Source organism: Diadema setosum, chromosome 20 (assembly GCF_964275005.1).
Source record: "Diadema setosum chromosome 20, eeDiaSeto1, whole genome shotgun sequence".
Lineage (NCBI taxonomy): Eukaryota > Metazoa > Echinodermata > Echinoidea > Diadematoida > Diadematidae > Diadema > Diadema setosum.
In genome coordinates this window covers 15,574,306-15,593,786 of record NC_092704.1, presented here as the reverse complement: position 1 = coordinate 15,593,786, position 19,481 = coordinate 15,574,306, and the positions used below count along the sequence as shown (strand labels likewise).

General features: G+C 38.6%; 1 protein-coding gene across 6 annotated transcripts in view; it reads left to right on the top strand.

Annotated features, from left to right (window-relative positions):
* Positions 1-19,481, top strand: part of LOC140243716 (RNA-binding motif, single-stranded-interacting protein 2-like) — a 540,753-nt gene that overhangs the window by 506,036 nt on the left and 15,236 nt on the right. For all 6 annotated transcript variants that reach the window (XM_072323379.1, XM_072323381.1, XM_072323378.1 and 3 more), the window contains exons 6-8: positions 589-647; positions 5,151-5,242; positions 18,480-18,640. In XM_072323379.1, coding sequence (XP_072179480.1) covers positions 589-647; positions 5,151-5,242; positions 18,480-18,640 — 312 coding nt within the window. The remainder of the gene's footprint in view (positions 1-588; positions 648-5,150; positions 5,243-18,479; positions 18,641-19,481) is intronic.

Genomic DNA, 19,481 nt, shown 5'->3' with positions numbered 1-19,481 from the left:
GAAAGTAGTTTGATACAAAGACGATGTTCATTCAGACTTGGCACAATAGTATGAATGATAATAGGAGAGGATTTTAACCGTGCAAATTTGATGATAGGTACACTTTAGCCCATTGTGTGGGACAGAATGGTCATTCTGATTTTCTGTGTAAGTCACATTAACCCCTCATAGATCCTCTTTTCCAAAATGCCATAGCTATAATAAATGAAATCCTACATTTGGCTATGATGGGGTTAAATATGCACATTTTATGATGCCATCTTTGGTGTTATGGTCTCAATGATGCATGAAGAATGCATTGGTATTAAATCCAAAGACGTTGGCCGTCTCGTGTAGATGTGGCTGTTCTTGATCACATGACTTGGCAGAACTCCTCCCAAAAGATTGAGTGATGACTAATCCCGAGACTTTCCCACATATGGCCATTGTTATTCCAATAAATGGCACCGTGGTAGTTAAGTTACCATAGCAACAGTCAAAGTTAAGACTGTATATCGATCTTTTGTTCTTGCAGGTTTCTACAAAGGAGGAATTCACAGTTGATTAAATCTATTCCCTTCTCTTTTCTCTTCTTTTCTTTTGCCACAGATATGGAAACATTGTATCAACTAAGGCAATACTCGATAAGGAAACAAAACAATGTAAAGGTAAGTGTCTGACAGTCATTTTGATACTAGTAGTCCAGCCAATATTTTGCGTGAGAACGTAGTTGTCTCATCAAATGTTTTAGAGTGACTCTGAAGATGCCACTTGCTGACACCTTGCAGAAGTTGGAGCAGGGATGTGGGGTACTTAAAATACTGTAGTTATAGACCACTCTTGAAAATAAATAATGATGTGTGTGTGTGTGTGTGTGTGTATGTGTGTGAGATCAAAAATAAAGAGGGATGGATTTGTCAGCCTCCTGGATGTTCATGTTGTCATGGAAATGCATCAGTGTAGGCTCCTGTACATATTCATCTAAAAGTTGGTGGACAGGCACCCAGAGGTGTAGGATGGAAAATGGGAGGGGGAGGGATGGGGGAGAGTAAAAGGGGGTGGGGAATCAAAGAGGGGAATAGGGAATGAAGAAGGGGGTATGGAAAGGGGTAAAGGGTCTGAGAAAGTGAGAAGGGGTGGGGGGTAGAAGACAGAGATTGGTAGAAGGATGAGTACATGAAGAACAATTTTAGCTCAGTTGTATCACACAGCACTCTTGTCATTCAAATTCACTTCTTTGCATACATTGCATTGAATTTAATTACATTTTCATTGGGTCAAGATGTATATAAATGTATTATTGTGACAGAGACAGGAAGACACCATAAGTGGTGAGGAAATCTAAAAGGATATTGATAACACATATCCCTTCCTATTGGAAACAAGCAACCGGTTTGGTCCATTATTTGACACACATGCTTGATTCGGTATATAAATGCTCTGTGTAGGTGGAAAGCTGCCTCAACTTGGTTGGGGGGGGGGGGGGGGACGTTACAGTAATGAAAGCAAAAGCTTTGGAGCAGTTTGAACTCTGCCATGGCTTCCAGACAATTTGCAACAAGAGTTTGGTTGAATTTGATTTTTTGGTGGTTTAGAAGTGAAAACAAAACGATACGTGTCAAATCTTGGGTCACACAGTCTACACACTTCACAATGAGAAGTGAATGCACTATTTGAATATCTTTCAATACATTACTCTATAGATAGCATCATTCTTTCATAAAAGCTATTATTTTGTGGCTATAGGTCTGTTTTTTTTTTCTACCGTGAGCTATAGCCGCCACAATGCTGCACAGAAAGAGAAAGTCGTAACGTTTGTGTGAGGGGAGCACTGCTGTAACAATTTGGTGTTGCCGCCAATACTGTGGGTAGCAAAATCAAATTGGATTTCTAGGAAAGAAAGGGTCACTGTCGTCGACAAACCGGATAGAAATCATCCCTTCTTGGTATTCTCAGACCTTCCCAAGTTTGAATCATGAGCCATGATGTTGATTCTATATTTGATACAATGTAGCTGCTTCCACAGTGTGCCTGATTTGTTTAAGGTAGACACAGTGATGAGTATTTTTCCATGGAGCTAATGCATAGTTTTGTCTGTTAAGTTCGCTTGATATTTGCTATTTGTTGTTGGGTGTTTTGTTGTGTTTTTTTTGAGGAGGGAGGGGTGTGTCAGTGACATTGGTAGTTTTGAGAGGAAAAGTACAGTTTTTCATTTTCAACAACAGGAACATTAAAGAGAATAAGAAAAACATTCCAACAAATATTTTAGTTACCCAGAGTCCAAACTTCTATACTTTTGTTGTTTTTTTTTTCCAGAACTCCTGCAATAAGATGTACCAATAACAAGCAATTATTCTTATCGCATCAACGTTATTGTCTATCAGCCCGTCTAGAGTCAGCCCTGAATGTGAAATTGAATTCTGTCCCGAAATCGAAAGGCAATCGCTGTTAATTTGCCATAAGGGGTGTATATGATTTTTGGCTCCTTCCGTGAATCTGTCCGTTCCGATTCTCGTGAGGCGGGCTGTTTAACATGATGCTGTTGCATGTAATTCGATCTCACCATCTGAAATTGAATTGTGTAGGTCAGATTCAGGAGAATTTGACAAGGGGGAGATGGCATCCGATTTCCAAGGATATGATATTCTTGACTCGGCATGGGACGCTCTGATGGACACTTGAAAATTCTGCTGCCGTTCAAATCAACATCTGAGCATTATGATGGTGGAGAGATTGATCAAACTTGAATGAAATTGATTCCATCCACTGCAAAGATTGATATAGAAAGCAAGAGAGTTAAAGGGGGAAAAAGGGAAAGATTGAGGACAAAAGCAAGGGAGGAGATAACGCGGGCAAGCTAACGTTTTTTTATTTATTTGGGGGGATATGGCTATACAGGAGGGAGGTAGACGACATGGATCTACACTAATGGTGTCTGAAATGAGAAAGAGGAAGCTATGGCTATAGTTTATTTGTAGTCCCACAGTATGGATTTTTGTTTTCTACGAGAGACATATCTCTTATTGAATTAGACTTTAGAGAGGGACAGAATTTTTTTTTCCGTCGTTGATCAATCAGAAGCTCTATCTACTTCTTGTTTTTCCTCCATAGAAGTTAATCACATACCATTTTGCCAAATGGGGTTTAATGCGTGCCTCTTCTTTAGCCCATGTGCCCCGCTGATGAACAACAATTTCAGTTTCACCTCACAAACAATTAGCCAGCCTTCAAGCAAACTCCAGTAATCATTAGATAGATTGGAGAGGAAAGGGAAATGTTTAGACGACGCAGCTTTAGGGAATAAGAATGTTGCCCTTTTGTGTTTTTCATTCAACAATTACGGCTGCAAAATTGTTTCTAATTTCTGTCAAAAACGGATCAAAGTTCATCCAAGAAAGAGACTACCCCATTAAGGGATAATCATCTTAATATTCAGCTGAAAGTGCAGGTTGTTGTTTTTTTTTTTCCTCTGTTCCTTTTTGTTTTCCTAATCTGCATCATTTTTTGCCAATGTGAAAAGGGAGAAGAGAGCAGGTCAGAGGGAAGTGGTCGGGAGAGGGATCGCGCACCAACTGTGAGGACGCAGTTCCGACTTCATTTAGTTAATGGCTCGATACTGATGGATCCGCCAGACATGGCGAGAAAGCGAAAGTGAGAGAGAGAGGGAGTGAGAGATGAGGGAGAGAGAAGAAGAGAAAGGAGTTGGAAGAGGCAAGGGGATGCGGGTTAGGGCAGACTGACACAGAGACAGACAGACAATGGGACAAAGATGTAGTCTGACGTGGAGACAAATTTAGCTGAAATCATAGCAGATTTTTGAAAAAAATGGGAGAGTATTAGAAACAGAGGATTGTTGCTGTTATTGTAAATGTCATTATTTTTATTGATGTTGATGGTGTGTTTTGTTTTTTTTTTTTGATCCTCATCAATTGCTATTATCATAAACAACCATCAATTTTAGTATTGCTATAAATAGTGTTGAGAGCAGCACTTCCAGTTTTATTATTATTGTCATCATCATTATCATCATCATCTTCGTCGTCGTCGTCGTCGTCATCATCATCATCATCATTGTGATCACTATTGAAGGAGGCTCATCTTCCTGTCTCTGCTTGTAGTTGCAATGTTTTTCTGCTATGTTCCTTCTTGCCATCCATTGACATAGCCTTTGAAAGATAGAATATTTTTTTAAAGTCTTATTGTCATATAATATGATTCAAAGTCTACAGTCGTAATGTCTGTCAACTTGCAACAAGATACACTTTATTTGTCCCCCCCCCCCCCATGATTCCATTATACGAGAAGTTCAACATTGTGCTACTTTTCTAAGTTGAGTTGAATCATTAAACTTCTTGTGCAGAATATTTTTGCTTCTTGTTCCTGTAACTTGTTGTTGAATGTTCAAACCGATGTCTTCTTTAAGTTAGCTTCAATTCAATTGAATTCAATTCAATTCAAATGATTTTATTTCCATATAAAGTAAAGCAAAACAATATACATAACACTTTCATGAGTACATAATATTTTAAGGAACTTTGAATCACGTAAGTTTCAACAAAACATTGATACAGTATTATGATACAATGTTATATAGCTTCAGTAAACATGATGAAAATCAAACAAATGGAACAGGAGATGTTTCACAGAAAAATCAGACATAGATAATGATATCAGAGAGTATCAGAATTGCCTGTTCATATGAAATGATAATGTTGGTCACAATCACTGTTACAGGTGGCATTATTTGGTTTTTTACATGGAAATGTGGTAGAAGCCCATATGTTCATGGCTTGATATATTACAACCCCATCCTCTTAAAATCTCATCATTGTATTAGTAATTAGATGTATATGATTTATATTTCTTTTTTATTGTGTTTATTTTTTGTGTGAAGAAAAGAATGTTTAGCAAAGGTTTGGAAGAGGTAAGTACTGGTTGATGGTATCATCATGACATCCAGTGTGCATAGGGTAGAGGGCATGTGATTGAAATGAGTGATATGAGATTCTCAAAGATTACTTTAATCAGTGACTTTACATGGATGTTCCCGTCGTTTGAACTTTCTTAATGATTTATCTGATTTACAGTTCAATGATTGAAGTCTTAAGTGTAGATATAAAGTGGTTACATTCTCTCCCCCTCTCTCTCTCCCTCTCCCTCTCACTCTCCAGGTTATGGTTTTGTCGATTTTGACAACGCTCTCTCAGCCCAGAAAGCCGTTAAAGATTTACAAGACAAGAACGTTCTTGCACAAATGGCAAAGGTGAGTACAGTATAACTGCACAGTCAAGTACACTTTCCATGTAGGGCCAGAAGGCTTCCCAGATGTAATAGCCTGTTGATGGGTCTTTGATACAGTTGCAGTTCAGGCTTTTGACACAAATGAAAAGGGGCCAAAGATGATTATGCCGGCATTTTTTAGGGGAAGGGCCTCCAACCAGACAGGCAGGATGAGAGAAGAAAATAATCTTGAAAAGAGGTATGGTAGACAAGTAGAGGAAAGTTCATGAATCAGTATAGTAACAACTATTGTTCAGGTGCCGTGTTTACTATACTATGGGGAAAAAAAAAGAAAGAAGTTAAACGTGTACGGCCACCGACTTTCCCCCGGAAATCCTTTAGTTTTCATCAACCCCTCCCCCCCCCCCCCCCCACTTCTCGTTCGTTAATGGTTTTTGAGGCCCAGTTGTACGGAGCAGAAATTTGAGCAGTGCTTGGAGGCCTTTGATTAAACCAGGGATTCCATTTTTTTGTGTATTTTCTTATGCTTTAAATATTACATGAAATCATAATTATAAGGCCATAATTTTGTAATGAGAAAGACTGCCAATGGCTATGATAGCCCCTTTCCTCTGCTTTTGATGGGAAAAAGAAGAAGATGAAGTTTGAATGAAATTTGGGGATTCCCAGGTCTGTATGTGATCATTTCATGTTGTTATTGTGTTATAGAGAAAGTAATGTTGGAGGAAATTTGGCTAGTGCAACAAAATGTTGATGTTGTCTCCCAGAAAGCACAATCTATTAAGTTTCCCTAAGAATTTGTCTGCCTGAAGGAGTAGTGATTTAGGCCTACTTTGAATCTACAGGACACACTTTATTTTTTTTTTTTACAGTTCTTGCTCTGCTTTTTTCCCCTTCTTTTTTTTTTGGGGGGGGGGTGGGACTCTTCATCCCACAGCCTTTGTGTGTGTGTGTGTGTGTGTGTGTGTGTGTGTGTGTGTGTGTGTGTGCGTGCGTGCTTAATACTAGTGCTGTTATGATACAGAGTCTGGTTGTCCATGATATGTGTCTGAGTCTGTGTTTTTTTATGTGTTTCCTGACATCCTGTTTCAATTTCGTTCTGCCATTTTACTTTCACTGATGGCTTTTGGTAAAAATAAAAAGTAAAAGCAATAAAAAAACACAAAAACCATAACAAAAACATAACAAAATACATGCTTGTTTCAATCATGTTCCATCTTTGTTGAGGAAGAGGCCAGTGTCAGAAGGGAAAAAGAGCCCAATCAATTGTTGCTGGGGATTTCTCAAACATTTAGAGGAAAAAAAGGGGGAAAGGAGAGATTGGTAAGCATGGCAAATTGGAGGGATATGGATTTTAGCAGATCTCCTAGCTGTTTGCCTGGAAAAATGTACCAAAAAAAAAAAAAAAAGAGAGAAAAGAAAAGAAAAAATGTCACTTCTGATTGTGCTGTTAATTTGTTAGTATAGGCCTACTGTGTTTGGGATGCAGGCTTGTCCTAAAAGTTTAGCTTACAGATTCACAGCTCTTGTGTGTTTATATTCAGCCATGTTGAAGGTCCAGTTTACCTTTGGGAGCAGTGATTTCAAAAATGTTCAAGATATCACATTTGATGCATACGTGTAGATCTGTTGTATCATAAAACATCCTACCATATGAAATATTTGCAATAAAACCTAAAATATAAGGAGATATCAGGGTTTTTCTCAGTAAACCGTAACTGTATACGGTTTAGTCTGGAAACATTTTTTATTATAACTATTGTTCACATTTTGTGTATCTAACAACACTTAACATCGATTATACGGATTCAAATTTTGACAGTGGTTGTTTCTATCCCTAACTCACATTTTAGAACTATTTTAAAGCACTAATGCTTTCATCTGCAAATGGTAAATTATGCCTTTGAGCTCTTATGCTAGGTTAAAGGGACTGTACAGTACTGGTTGAAGTGGGGATTCATGTTTTGAACATCCCAAAGTGAGATAATGAGAAACCTCTTATGAAATATGAAAGAACATGTAATTTTAAGAAGGATTCAACGTTAATTTGGTGAAAATTGGTTTTCAAATGGCTGAGATATCAAAAAGAGTGATAATAATAAAAGGTGACAGGCCACGCCTTTATTAGGATCTCTTTGTTTCACCTTATTTTTAGATATCTCAGCCATGTCAAAACCGATTTTCATCAAATAAACTTTTGATATCCCTTAGAATTGCATGCTCTTTGACATCTCATAGAGTGATTTCTGAATATCTCGCAAAACGTTAAAAGCTAAATCCTCACCTCAACCAGAAGTGTACACTTAAGTTAACCCGTTGAAGACGGGCTAATTTTGCTACAACATGCATTTCCCATAGACCCTTGCCCAAGTGTACTCTGGACTCTAAGATATATGCAAACAGTCCCACATACTCTAATCTATGTGTGAGAGGCTGTAACGTGGGTGCATTTATGCTCAACGTTTGGGGGCCATAGTCAGTGTCTTGAAACATAATTGGTACAAAACATAGTTTCAAAATGCTGATTCAAAATGCACAAATATGTGTGTTTACGATTGATGATTTTTCTCTTTTAATCATGTTTATAGGGAAAGCACAAACACAAGACATGCATAAAAGTGTTTATAATGATGTTATCTCAACACCTTTCCAGTTCATGTGTAAATTCGCTCGCCTAGCCAGCTGCCCTTTGGAATATCAGACTGTCCTAGCGCACTTTCAAAACATGCAGTTACTAGTAGTCAAATCATGAACAATGCACACACTCAATTAAAAACTTTTGAAAAAGCATGTGCCTCACTATGACCTGCCTGCTTAGGTCAATATGAATGAAGTAACTGTAATGGCAGTGCATGTTTGTAAAATTAGCTCTTTTTCCGGCTGGATATAGTTGAGTGTGAACTGTACCCTGTGACCAGCTTTATGGAGCAGCATTTTGAATCAGCATTTCAAAACACTGATTATCCCTTCTCAAATTGAGCATAAATGCACCCATAGATGGTGCTATAATTAATATATGTGTTATTTTTTCTTCTTTTGGAATAGTGGTTATCAAATACTGAAAAGGACAATGAAACAATTTCTCCCAAACTTGTTGAAAAAGACAACAACTATACATGACAGAAACTTTCATATATTCCTCATGCTCCCAGGGGGAAAAGTATTTCATTTAGTCTTCTTCTTTTTTTATTGTAGAGATTTGAGATAACCACATGGCAGTGTGATATACAAGTACAAGATTTGAGCTGTTATTGATCTGATGTCAACTGTCGTGAACAGACAAATTGTAGTCAAAGTGGAGACTTTTTCCAACAAGATGTTATGGCCATCCAAAAGTTCCCACCTACCAGTGTGTATGGAAACCCCCCTAAATTCCCCACAATTTAGTGCCACTTTTTAGATCGTTCTGTTGTGATCACTGTCCAACAACAGGTTGTGATATCCTGGCCAATCTAACTGGGGCATGGGAGGTTAGGGAGGAAGAAGGGAAAGATTGATGTGTAAGCCTCTGGTTTTGATTCCAATCAAAACAGCCAATGGGGTGAAAGTTACCCTGTCTGTGTGTCTGTATGTCTGTGTGAATTATTGTGTGCAAGGGGCTGGTTGGTTGTACTGGTATCTGTTTTGACACCGAGTGGAGGGGGAGAAAGAGAGAGGCATTCATGGGAACTGACATGGAAGTGCTTTCAACTGCAAAGTACAGCTCTGCATTTCCACCCGTGATAATGAACTTCACATTCCGATTGAGTATGTCGTTCTTTGGAGGATGAAAGGTCCTTCTAACCACCCCTCCCCTCCTTCTCCCCAAAATATAACAGAGGTTTTATTCCTGTTGTGAGGTCTAGACTGATTTTAGATGTTTGATTGGTGGTATATCAGCATGAAAGACCAATAGTGAACACCCCCCCCCCCCCCTCCCCTTCAAACCAGAGAGTTCTCATCTGGACATGCAACATATGGATATACAACGTACACGAGGAATAGGGTACAATATGGATATATGACATACGGACATACAATGTATCAGTATATGACATATGAATATACAACATATGGATATATGACATATGAATATACAACGTATGGATATATGACATATGAATATACAACGTATGGATATAGCACAGTTTTATGTGTCTGAATGGTTGTATAAAAATATGATGTGTATTCATACAACTTGTCGTATAAATAGACAGGGCTCTTTCACAAACTACCTAATGACTCCAGTGCAATGTAAGAACACTATGTGCAAAGCCTGTGCACAGTTCATGCTGTGCAAGGAAGAGAGTCATACATATTCATGAGCTTCTCATGAAACATGGCAGTGCATGAGGTCTTATACTGCTGTGCAATTACTGTATTGATAAGGATGTTCAGTCTGAATGGTGTCTTATCAATATGTCATGCCGATACATTATATAAACCCATACATTATATGAATTAAAAATAACTCCAGTGTGTCTAAAAGTGCCAATAATCTCAAGATATCTTAGTATTTAACAGAGATTTGTTTCTCATCATATCCTAAACTTATTTAGATTTGCTGTCATCTTTCCCTTAATGAAGCACTATCTCTTCAAAATAATTTGCTTAACATACTACTGGATTTATGTCTGAAAATGTATTTTAGCTGATAGGTAGTGTTCCATGCTTTTTTTTCCCCCTGCAACACATGAGGCGAGAAATTTTGCCCATTACATATTAAAATCTGTACCTCAGGGGAAGAAACTTGGATTTTTTTTTGTGTAGATAGAGATGAGGCATATTTTTAGACATTTTATCATCCAGAAACTGTGGAATGCCAAGTAGGTTTTGAAACTTATCACCGTTTTCGAGGGGGGGGGGGGGAAGATGTGATATCCAAGGAAGGAAATTTGATACTGACTGCAGAAGACTTGGTTTTGATGTCATTTCAAGCAGTTTGCCTCTTCAACAGCAGCTAAGATGAGATGGCAGATACTCGAGGGTACTATACTCCAACGGGCCGTTTGATCTCTGGGCAAATTCTGCGCCTTTGGTTGGCAAATGCAGCATGCACGCTCACATCCGCCGCATAAAATGGGGAAGTACCCTTCTCTCCCCGCCCCCCACCATCTCACCAAAACACTTCTCCCCTTGAATGACAAAATGAAGTCTCCGAGCAAAGCTCTTTGTAAAGGAAGTTTAGGGTGGCAGTTGTCCAAGGAAAGAATTACCCTGGCTGTAATGATACAAGCGCATCATTGTCTTGTTCACATCTCGGTTTACAAGTTCAATCTGTGGACTTATGGCGATGTTTACATGAAGTGTTCGATGTAATTATAACTTTAAGATATTCCAGAATGTTGCAGATACAGAAAGCAGAGTGAGACTGTGATAATTTGTGGATCTCAGTATCATTCAACCAAAAAAAAAAAAAAAGAATACCAACAAACATATAATGGTGGTACAATGCACCATCACATCAATTCAGAATGATATGAATGATATCATACAGTTTTATATGCATGTGTCTATGGTGAACTGAAAGTAGAATTGTCACAATAGCAAATTTTTCTGACATTTCCTCCTCAAAGAGTAAAACTTCTAACCCCGATGAGAGTTTGATAACGCAAAGAGTAAGAAGTAGGAATGGGAAAAATCATTTTTTCCTTGGCGACCATCATAACCCCATGAGTTTGGATACCCCTCAAATTTCATGATGAGCCTCAGAGGTCGTCCATGCAACCTCATCTTTGACCATCTTCCCATCCAGTTTATTCTATTTTTCATTAGTTCATTTTCCCCTCCTCTGATGTCATACTGCCGCATAAACTCACCTATTCCCTGCCATACAGGTATGAGAAATAACTACCCTGTTGCTACGACAACAGGGATGAAAATGCAAACTTCCTTACCTCCTTAGGAGAAATATTTGATCCCCCGATGTGTTTGGGGTCATCGGTAATGATCAAGATTCATGTGCCCTTTGGAATGGGGATTAGATTATTGTTCCTTCTTCCCTTCACTTTTTTTTTTTCTGGGTTGTATTTATGGCATGAAAACGATCCTACCTGTTGGACATCATCCAAAAACCTGATGATTATGATCCCATGATTGAGGATGTTTTAAAATGGCAAAACTCTACACCGAAAGGCACTCCATTAAGGGCTGTTATGATCCTTCCCTATGTTTGAATGTTAGACAAAAAGTAGACCGTGCCCTTTCTTTTGATGTACAGCTCTCGAAGTAGGGCAGGTTATGAGGATGGTATCTCCTCTTGCTCGCCAAAAAAAAGAAGAAAAAAAAAAAAAGAAGAAAAGCCGAGGGGAAAAAAAAAAAAGCTTGTGCAGTCGTTAATCCTTTTAGTGCTTCGAGTGCTAACTGGCTGAGAAAACCCCACAGTGTTTTACACACCATCCAATGTCCCTGGTACAGAAGGGGTTAAAACAGGAAATAGGGATAGCACTTACCAGTTATAAAGGATCCTGCAATTACTGTATTCCAAGATCATTCAAAGATACTCTGACTGGTGTTAATAGTAAAAATCTGGATGAACTTGATTGTATATGAATCTTTGTCCACACCCCACCCCCATCCATTTTTCCCTCCATCTTCTTCCACTTCGTAGACTCCCATAATTGGCTTGTCACTTAAAGTCATCCTAAGAAGAAATGTTTCCTCCCTCGCTTGTTTTTCCCCACTTTTGTGCGATCTCAGGCATATGAGATGTGATTGCATTATTTCTTCCCCTCTCATTTTGAATTAATGAAGCCCCAGTTACCCTTGGGCTGAACTTTATGATAGATGATTTGAAAAAAAAAATAATTGAGTTCTAAATTTAGCAGGGGGTTGGTAGAGGTGGAGGATGCTTGAGATCTGTATGTGATTGCATAACATTTGCTGTCTTTGGTAGTGACAAACTTCTTTGTGGTCATTCAGGTTTAGGTGTTGTTCTTGTGAAAATGTTGCCCATACTGGAGTGTATTTTATCCCCATATTTTTATGTGCCATTGAAACCTCCATGTGGTGATATTCTATGATGAAATTTGTAATGAATTTTGGTATTTTTTTAAAGAAAAATTTGGAGTTTACAAGAATGTACTATGACCCTTCAGCTGTATTGCCTTTCAATACACAAATACCATGTCTATCTTCCATACATGTGCTTGATAATGGGGGGAAGGAAATATTTTGAAAAGACAAGGGCATCCTCTTTATACATCAGCAATCCAAATAAAATATTGTTATTTTTTGTTTTAAATCCAGGAATATGATAAATCTGCTCCATGTCACCAAACTTTCCCATATGGCCAGAGGAAGAGAGTTCTAGCAGAGCAGTTTGTCTGTATCCAAAGGGTCGTACCTTTAGGAGAGCTACGTGTACCTGCCTAGAAACATGAAATATGATTAATTGTTGGGGGGAGATATAGTGAGAGCCCAGGGGGGCATAGTTTTATCTCAAACCTCTTTTCTCTTTTGGAATGAAGATGTTAAATGCATGCCCATGAAATTTAACCTTTAACCTTTGCACTTAAGCTCGAGACATGTAATTTTTTTTTTTTTTTTTTTTATATGCACTTCTTCTCGATGGTTTAACCAAAATCATAAAGATTGTGTTGACTGCAAATTTTGAATTTGAGAAGTATATCCAAGAGAGAAGATGTAAGAGACAGATATATTTTTGGATGTGTCCTTACCATTATACTCCTGAAATCAAAGATACTTGGCAATGGTTGTGATTATTTAGTGGATTACTGTATTGTTGTTTCTTTTTTTTCTTTTTTTCTTTTTTTTTTTTTGGGGGGGGGGGGGGTTAACAGTGGAGAACCAGAATGTGCTCTTCTAGAATACTCTTGATAATCTTATGCAACATCGCTTGTCTGCAAAGAGTATGCAAAAGAAGAACAAATAAGCAACCAAATAAAAGAGATACATTACTTGTAGGTGACAGAAAGTCAGTGTATAAAGCCCAAACTTTAATTAGCTAATCATAGGAATATCTATACACCCAACATCGAAACTAGAATTACATCATCACATCAGTGTAATTGCACTTGTCTCACAAACATATAAGGGCACATTTTTTTTTACCATGATCTCTAGGGTTGTATTGTTTTGAATTTATATAATTTACTGACCCATTTCATTAGATGTTTTTTTCAGCATTAAAGGAATCGTTTGTGAAAAACAAGCAACCCCCATAAGATTCCATTATAAAGCTGTATTTGAGATTTAGAGGGAGTTTGTATACTTGAGTTTGACATACATTGGGCTATGCTCATTCTTTATAACTTTACATCTTTGCGAATGATACATTTCTGCAGCACAGAATTATGTCGGTGGCTGTCTGTGATGGACACTTTGTTTTGAATTGGGTCAGTAAGTAGTCTGATGATTGCTGTGGAAGTTTAGTTGAGGTCACTGCCCTTAGAGCTGCAGAAAAGAGAAAGGACGAAAAAAAAAAAATGATTACCGTATGGGATGATTTAAGATCAATTACAGGATCAGCTATTGGCTCATAAGTCAGTCTTCATGCTAAACAGGGGTAAGGTTATTGCGGCTCACAAAATGTTGGTGAAAGACAATTACTCAAAAGATTCCAGGGATGGAGGATATTGAGAGGCTATGGAAGAATGAGGGAGGGTGAAGGTAATTTGGTAAACTTTCTCTTGCCATCAAATAAACAGTTGATGTGAGACAGAGAAAATAGGGATTATGACAAGTATAAATGTATTTTTTTCAAGCCTCAGCCACAAAGTGTCACTGACATTATTATTTTTCTGTGGAGAAGACATATCAAATTTCACAATTATCTGAAAAAAAGATAATTGATTGAATATCTTGTGTGCAAGAAAATTGCTAGAAGATCTCAATATTGGTCATCAAAATTCTGACCTACTGATATTATCAAAGCATTATATGAAAAAATCAGGTAAGTTCCACCCAAAGCAAAATTCCCCGTCTTACACGGTTCATGGGCTTTAAAAGATAAAATGCCACAGACTTTTCAGTCCAGCTGGTCCAAACAAATAGATAGAAATGCGCTGGAAATATAAGTGTCGATAAGAAGTGGAATGTTTTACACATTTGCCTTTAAGTAGAATAAGATATCATTGCAATCATGCGATGACACCGACCTTGACAATGGTTTAACGCTGCAGTATTACACAGTTGGGGGAAAGGAAGCAACTGGTGTGTCGGATCCAGGGCGTGGACTGCCAAGGTCACAGGAGTGACCTACTTTGATTAGATGCGCAGGGCGGGGTCTCCAGCTGGTTTTGTTGGGTTTGATGTAGTCTCTTTTAAGCCTACGACTGGAATTTTTTGCTCTTCTGGAGAGATGCTTCCTTCAGCCTCCTTGCATTTGTGATGTGATACATGAAGGTTCACATCACATTCCTCATCTTCAATATTAACTTGAAGTTTTGAACTTTGATGATTAGTTTATAGTTAAGCCCCAGGTAGACACACTCAAAAGTTAGCATTCTTAAAGATTAGTTTATATCTGGTAATTGGGACCACAAGAATTCTTTGCGTTTACATCCTATCCATGAGCTGCAGTGGGTAACCGGGTCACCACTCATAGTTTAGCATTGTGTGGACACAGCATTCAACTAGCAGGTTGCAACCATCGTGTGAACCTTACTTAAGAGTTTGACATTTTACGATTGACTGGTTTCTTGAGAGGATGAAAGATGTAATACATTCTGTGTGACAAGGAAGAAATAAACTCCACCAAAGTATCATCAACACCACTCTTTCAGGTGCCTCATCACACTAGCTATGTCACTGAAAATGAGCAAAAGGTACATTAGCACAATTTATCCCCATCCTGGGCTGCATGTGTGATTCCCCAAGAAATTCATGTATAATAGGTTATTGCTTGTGTAGCAGATGTGATTGTGTTAAGCAATATTGTAGAGGCGTGAAGGGGATGTACCCCTCCCCCCTCCCCCGGACCCTTGGACAAGAGCTTCTTTGCCTTGTGTTTAGTCAGACCTTTCAGCCCAAAATAGTCCATTGCTTCCTGGAGACAACAATTCTTGTATGAAGAATTAGCTCTGATGAACTGAGAATTTACTGAGGAATGACAAAGCTCAGGGTTGTGCCGATATCAGCCGAATGGTGATTTCTCACTTCACCTTTGACACTTTTTGATACTTCAAGAGAGGGGAAATTCAAAGCACCTTCATGTTAACAGGCAGGGGTGATTTATGATGATTGCTCAATGATAAAGAGATTCCCATTCTGATCTGACTAATTATCCATTTCTGGTTTCATATGAGTGAGAAATATACAGATAAAAATACACACCAAAAGTTAGCCTGGTGTGAGAGAGGTTAAAAAGCACCAAAGCATCACTTAGACCGCACAATGATCCTCAATTTATCAAAATACCCACAAACTGTAAGAATTACCCCTTGACCTGATTTATTTTTTCCCTTCTTTTCGAAACTACAGCCGTGTGTTTCCATGACAATGGTCAGATTCCTTTAACCCCCACCCAATGCGATACCAAAGTAGGTCACATAAATGACCCATGGCTAGCAAGCTTGGGGTTCCTCCGACCCCACTCTCATAATACCCCGCCCCGCTTTTATGGTTCCTGCGGTGGAAACGAAAAAAAAAAAAAAAATGGGATATGGAAAAGTGGGATTTTGTGTTTCTGTATCACAGTCTGCCAAAGGGTATCCGTGTTTCCTTGGTAACTGAACTGGTGCTCAGGATGTTGCCCATTCCCCCCCCCCCCCCCCAAAAAAAAAAGGAAAGTCACAGAGAAATTCACACTGGGGTGAAGAAGGTCACTTATTTTCCTTTTTATTTTTTTTTTCTTTCACCCCAGTTTTTTTCCCCTCCCCCCTCCCCTTTGGTTGAAAGTGTATAGGTTTCTGGAATGATAGATGATGGTGTTGGTAGATTAACTTCTCTTGTAGTTGGCCACACTGTGGAGTTGGAATTGCTTTGAAGTAGTATTTTGTCTGTTGCCACTTGTTCTGTTGAGTTATGATGATTGATTTTGTGGCATCCATATCTGAGTGTTATGATGTGGTTTGTCCTTTTGTTGGTGTTGTTTAAAGTGGACTCTGATGATTAGAGCATTTTATGTCTTCTGCTATGTGGTGGCCAATGTGTGAAACTGTTGAGTGATTATCTTTGTGGTTTGTAACGGACAGTATGGCTGAATATTGTGCAAATCGTGCATCACTGTACGGGGAACTGATACTGAACTGGGACTCTTGCGATCGTGTTTGTTTGCGTAGTACTCGTTAGGGTTTTGCAAGCACAAAAATCCCTCTTGTAATCTTCTGTCTATGTTTCTACAGTTAGTATTTTGAGGTCGTGTAGGCAGGTACTGAATAGCCAGATGATTTGCAAGTATAGTATTATGAGAATAGGGAACCTGTGAGATTATTTCTTTGCTTTGAAGTAGTTACATTTGCAATAGAGATCTTCTGTGATAGAATGAATGGTTGGAATGACCACTTTGAAAAGGGTATGAAAGATTTCCCACCATGGAGACGATGATTGCTCGGATGTTGTGCGAGGCAAATTTTACATTTTGGCACATTGTTGCTTCCGTGCATGTCACCCAATACACAAAATTCGCAAAATATTTGGCAAACACACAATGTGAGGATCGTTGATTTCTGTTATGAAAAGAGTAGCAACAACTTTTAATGATGGCAACTGTATTTACACCTTTGAGTGAACCACAAGAAGACCTTCTGCCCCATCACAGGAATTTACAGTGTGGGAAGTGGAGAATTGTGAATGGAATGCAGAACAAATCAGTTCCCACTCAACTCCTACAGACCCTCCACCACCCCCCAAGAAAAGGAAATAAACAGAATGTGAAGCACCTTTTTTATTTGGTTATGTTCACTGGTCTGAGATGGCACTTGTTGGTTTTGCGGTATGTGGTTACGCAGTGTTCCAACAGGGCGGTGGTACCAATACCCCCAAAACCACTTCACTGCCTGTTGAATGCAAAAATCTGAAATGCAAAAAATCTCTGGAATGTGCTCGCATTTTGTCACTGTGTTCTGTGTTTCGAGTTTCTTTATGCCGCAGCCATCTTCTGTTGACAATCTAGTCTAATTCCAAAACAGGGCATTGTAAACAATCAGTGAAGGGGGTGGGGTGGGGTAGAATGAAGAAGAAAAATAGAGTTTTGTAAAGAATAAATTTGTCATGCCAGCTACGCAGGTGATTTGGGTGATATCCAGGATTAACCAGAGTCTGCCAACAGATGGCAGCAGACCACTTCAGCTGCGTGGATTTTGGAGTGGCTTAGGCACTCGTGCCATTGAAGCTTCCATGTGAGAGTTTTGATTACACATGTATCAACTTACTCAGTTGACATGTATTGAAATGTATGTATTCTATACTGTGCATTCTTCTAGTAATGCAAATAGTGGAGAATGATACATAATATTTCATATCTAATCTTAACCTGTTGAAGATGAGTCCAGAGTATACTCAAGCAGGTATCTATGGGAAATGTTGTAGTGAAATCAGGCCGTCCTCAATGGGTTAAAGAGAAATAAAAGGGAAGCAAAGAAAAAAAAAAGCATTGTACATTATGTTAACTACAATTACATAAAAATGTGATATAAAGATAAAAGTGATTCTTGTACAATACAGTTTACTTGTTTAATGTTTTGTATTGTACTCATGACTTGTAGAAATATAGAAACCAAATCCCTGTTTTTTGTGTTGTCACATATTAAAACATTTGAGTAGATTTAAAATCTGAATTGTCCCTTTTTTGTTATAATGCACTTTAGTACAATGAGAATCTTTTGAACTGTGATTGCTTGTTCGAACACATATTGGTAATACCTTTCGCTATTGACCCCCCCTGTGCATAGGACAGATGTGTTTTGAAGAAAAAGTCAGCTTTGCTTTGATTTTTGTTTTGTTTTGAAAATGGCTATTTCATTTTGTGTATTTTAAGAGTTTGTTATATCACCGACTTATAAATTATGGCAACATGAAGGATGAAACAGTATTTAAATGTTTGTTTGTTTGTTTGCTTGTTTGCTTTCTACACTTGACCAAAGAATTCATTTGCATGAAGTCTGCTGCTGTGTGAAAATTTTACTATTAAAATCAAAAGTGTTGGGAATGAACCACCTGATTTGTGTAAAGACATAAGAAATGTGTCTGTCCTGTGTGTTTTGTTTTGGTTGTTTTATTTTGTCTTTGTTTACATATCTTTTTGTTTTGATGGTGACATTGATGCTCTGGATTAAAAGTTTTTGTTCTGCTTCTCTTGTTTTTCCTTGTCTCCATAGCAACAAGAGCAAGACCCCACAAATTTGTATATTTCCAATCTGCCTCATCACATTGATGAAAAGGCGCTGGAGAGTATGCTGTCCCCCATCGGCCACGTGATCAGTACTAGGATATTGAGGGACACCACCACGCACGAAAGTCGGGGAGTCGGTTTTGCCAGGTGAGGCTTGTTCCCTAGCAATTGTTTCATTCTTGTGACAAACTGTTATGTCCTTAATACCATGTTTGTTCGTGGTATCCACCCACCCCCCCCCAAAAAAAAATGGTAATAATACATACTGTAAAACATGATATATTCACGGCATGGAATTTTCGCCAATTGGAGCCGTCGGCCTCTTTTGTGGTATGACAGTTTCGCAAATTGCCACTGGCGTGCAATGCATACAGTGTAGACAAGAACTTTTGCATGCATTTTATTTTCGCGAATCTTGGTGCTCGCGACATTTGCGAAATTAAAATGCACATGAACATTCCTCGTTTTACAGTAAATGAATGGAACATATACATAGAAAGTAGTGTGGGATTGCGTGGGAAACTGTATGTTTTAGCACTGTCTCTCATCTGTTTGTGCATGGGCAGGGTGTTATTCACAAGACGCTCGTTACCCTATGCGACTGTTCATTGTTTATCACATATATCATGATCTGCGGAAGGTCCTGTTCATTCTTGGAAAAAATACATGCACCCCAAGATCTTGTGCCTTGCGTCTGGGCTGTGCAGTCAGGGGAAAGTCCCCTTTCGCTCCCTGGCTCAGGCATTCTCCATCTTGCTTCGCAACTCTCCAGCTGTTAAACAGTGATATATTTTTTCCTCTGCCATTATACTGGCTACACATTCCTCAAGAAAAAAATGGAATATAAACCATGTACTTGAGGTTGTTTGTACTTGTGCTTGATAGGTGACGGTGCAAGTTTCTCAGTGATGTTCCACTGCTTGTTGTTTTGTGTGTGTTGTTCTTTCCTTCTCCTTCCTAGGAAGAACTTTGTTTCCTTCTTCTCAAA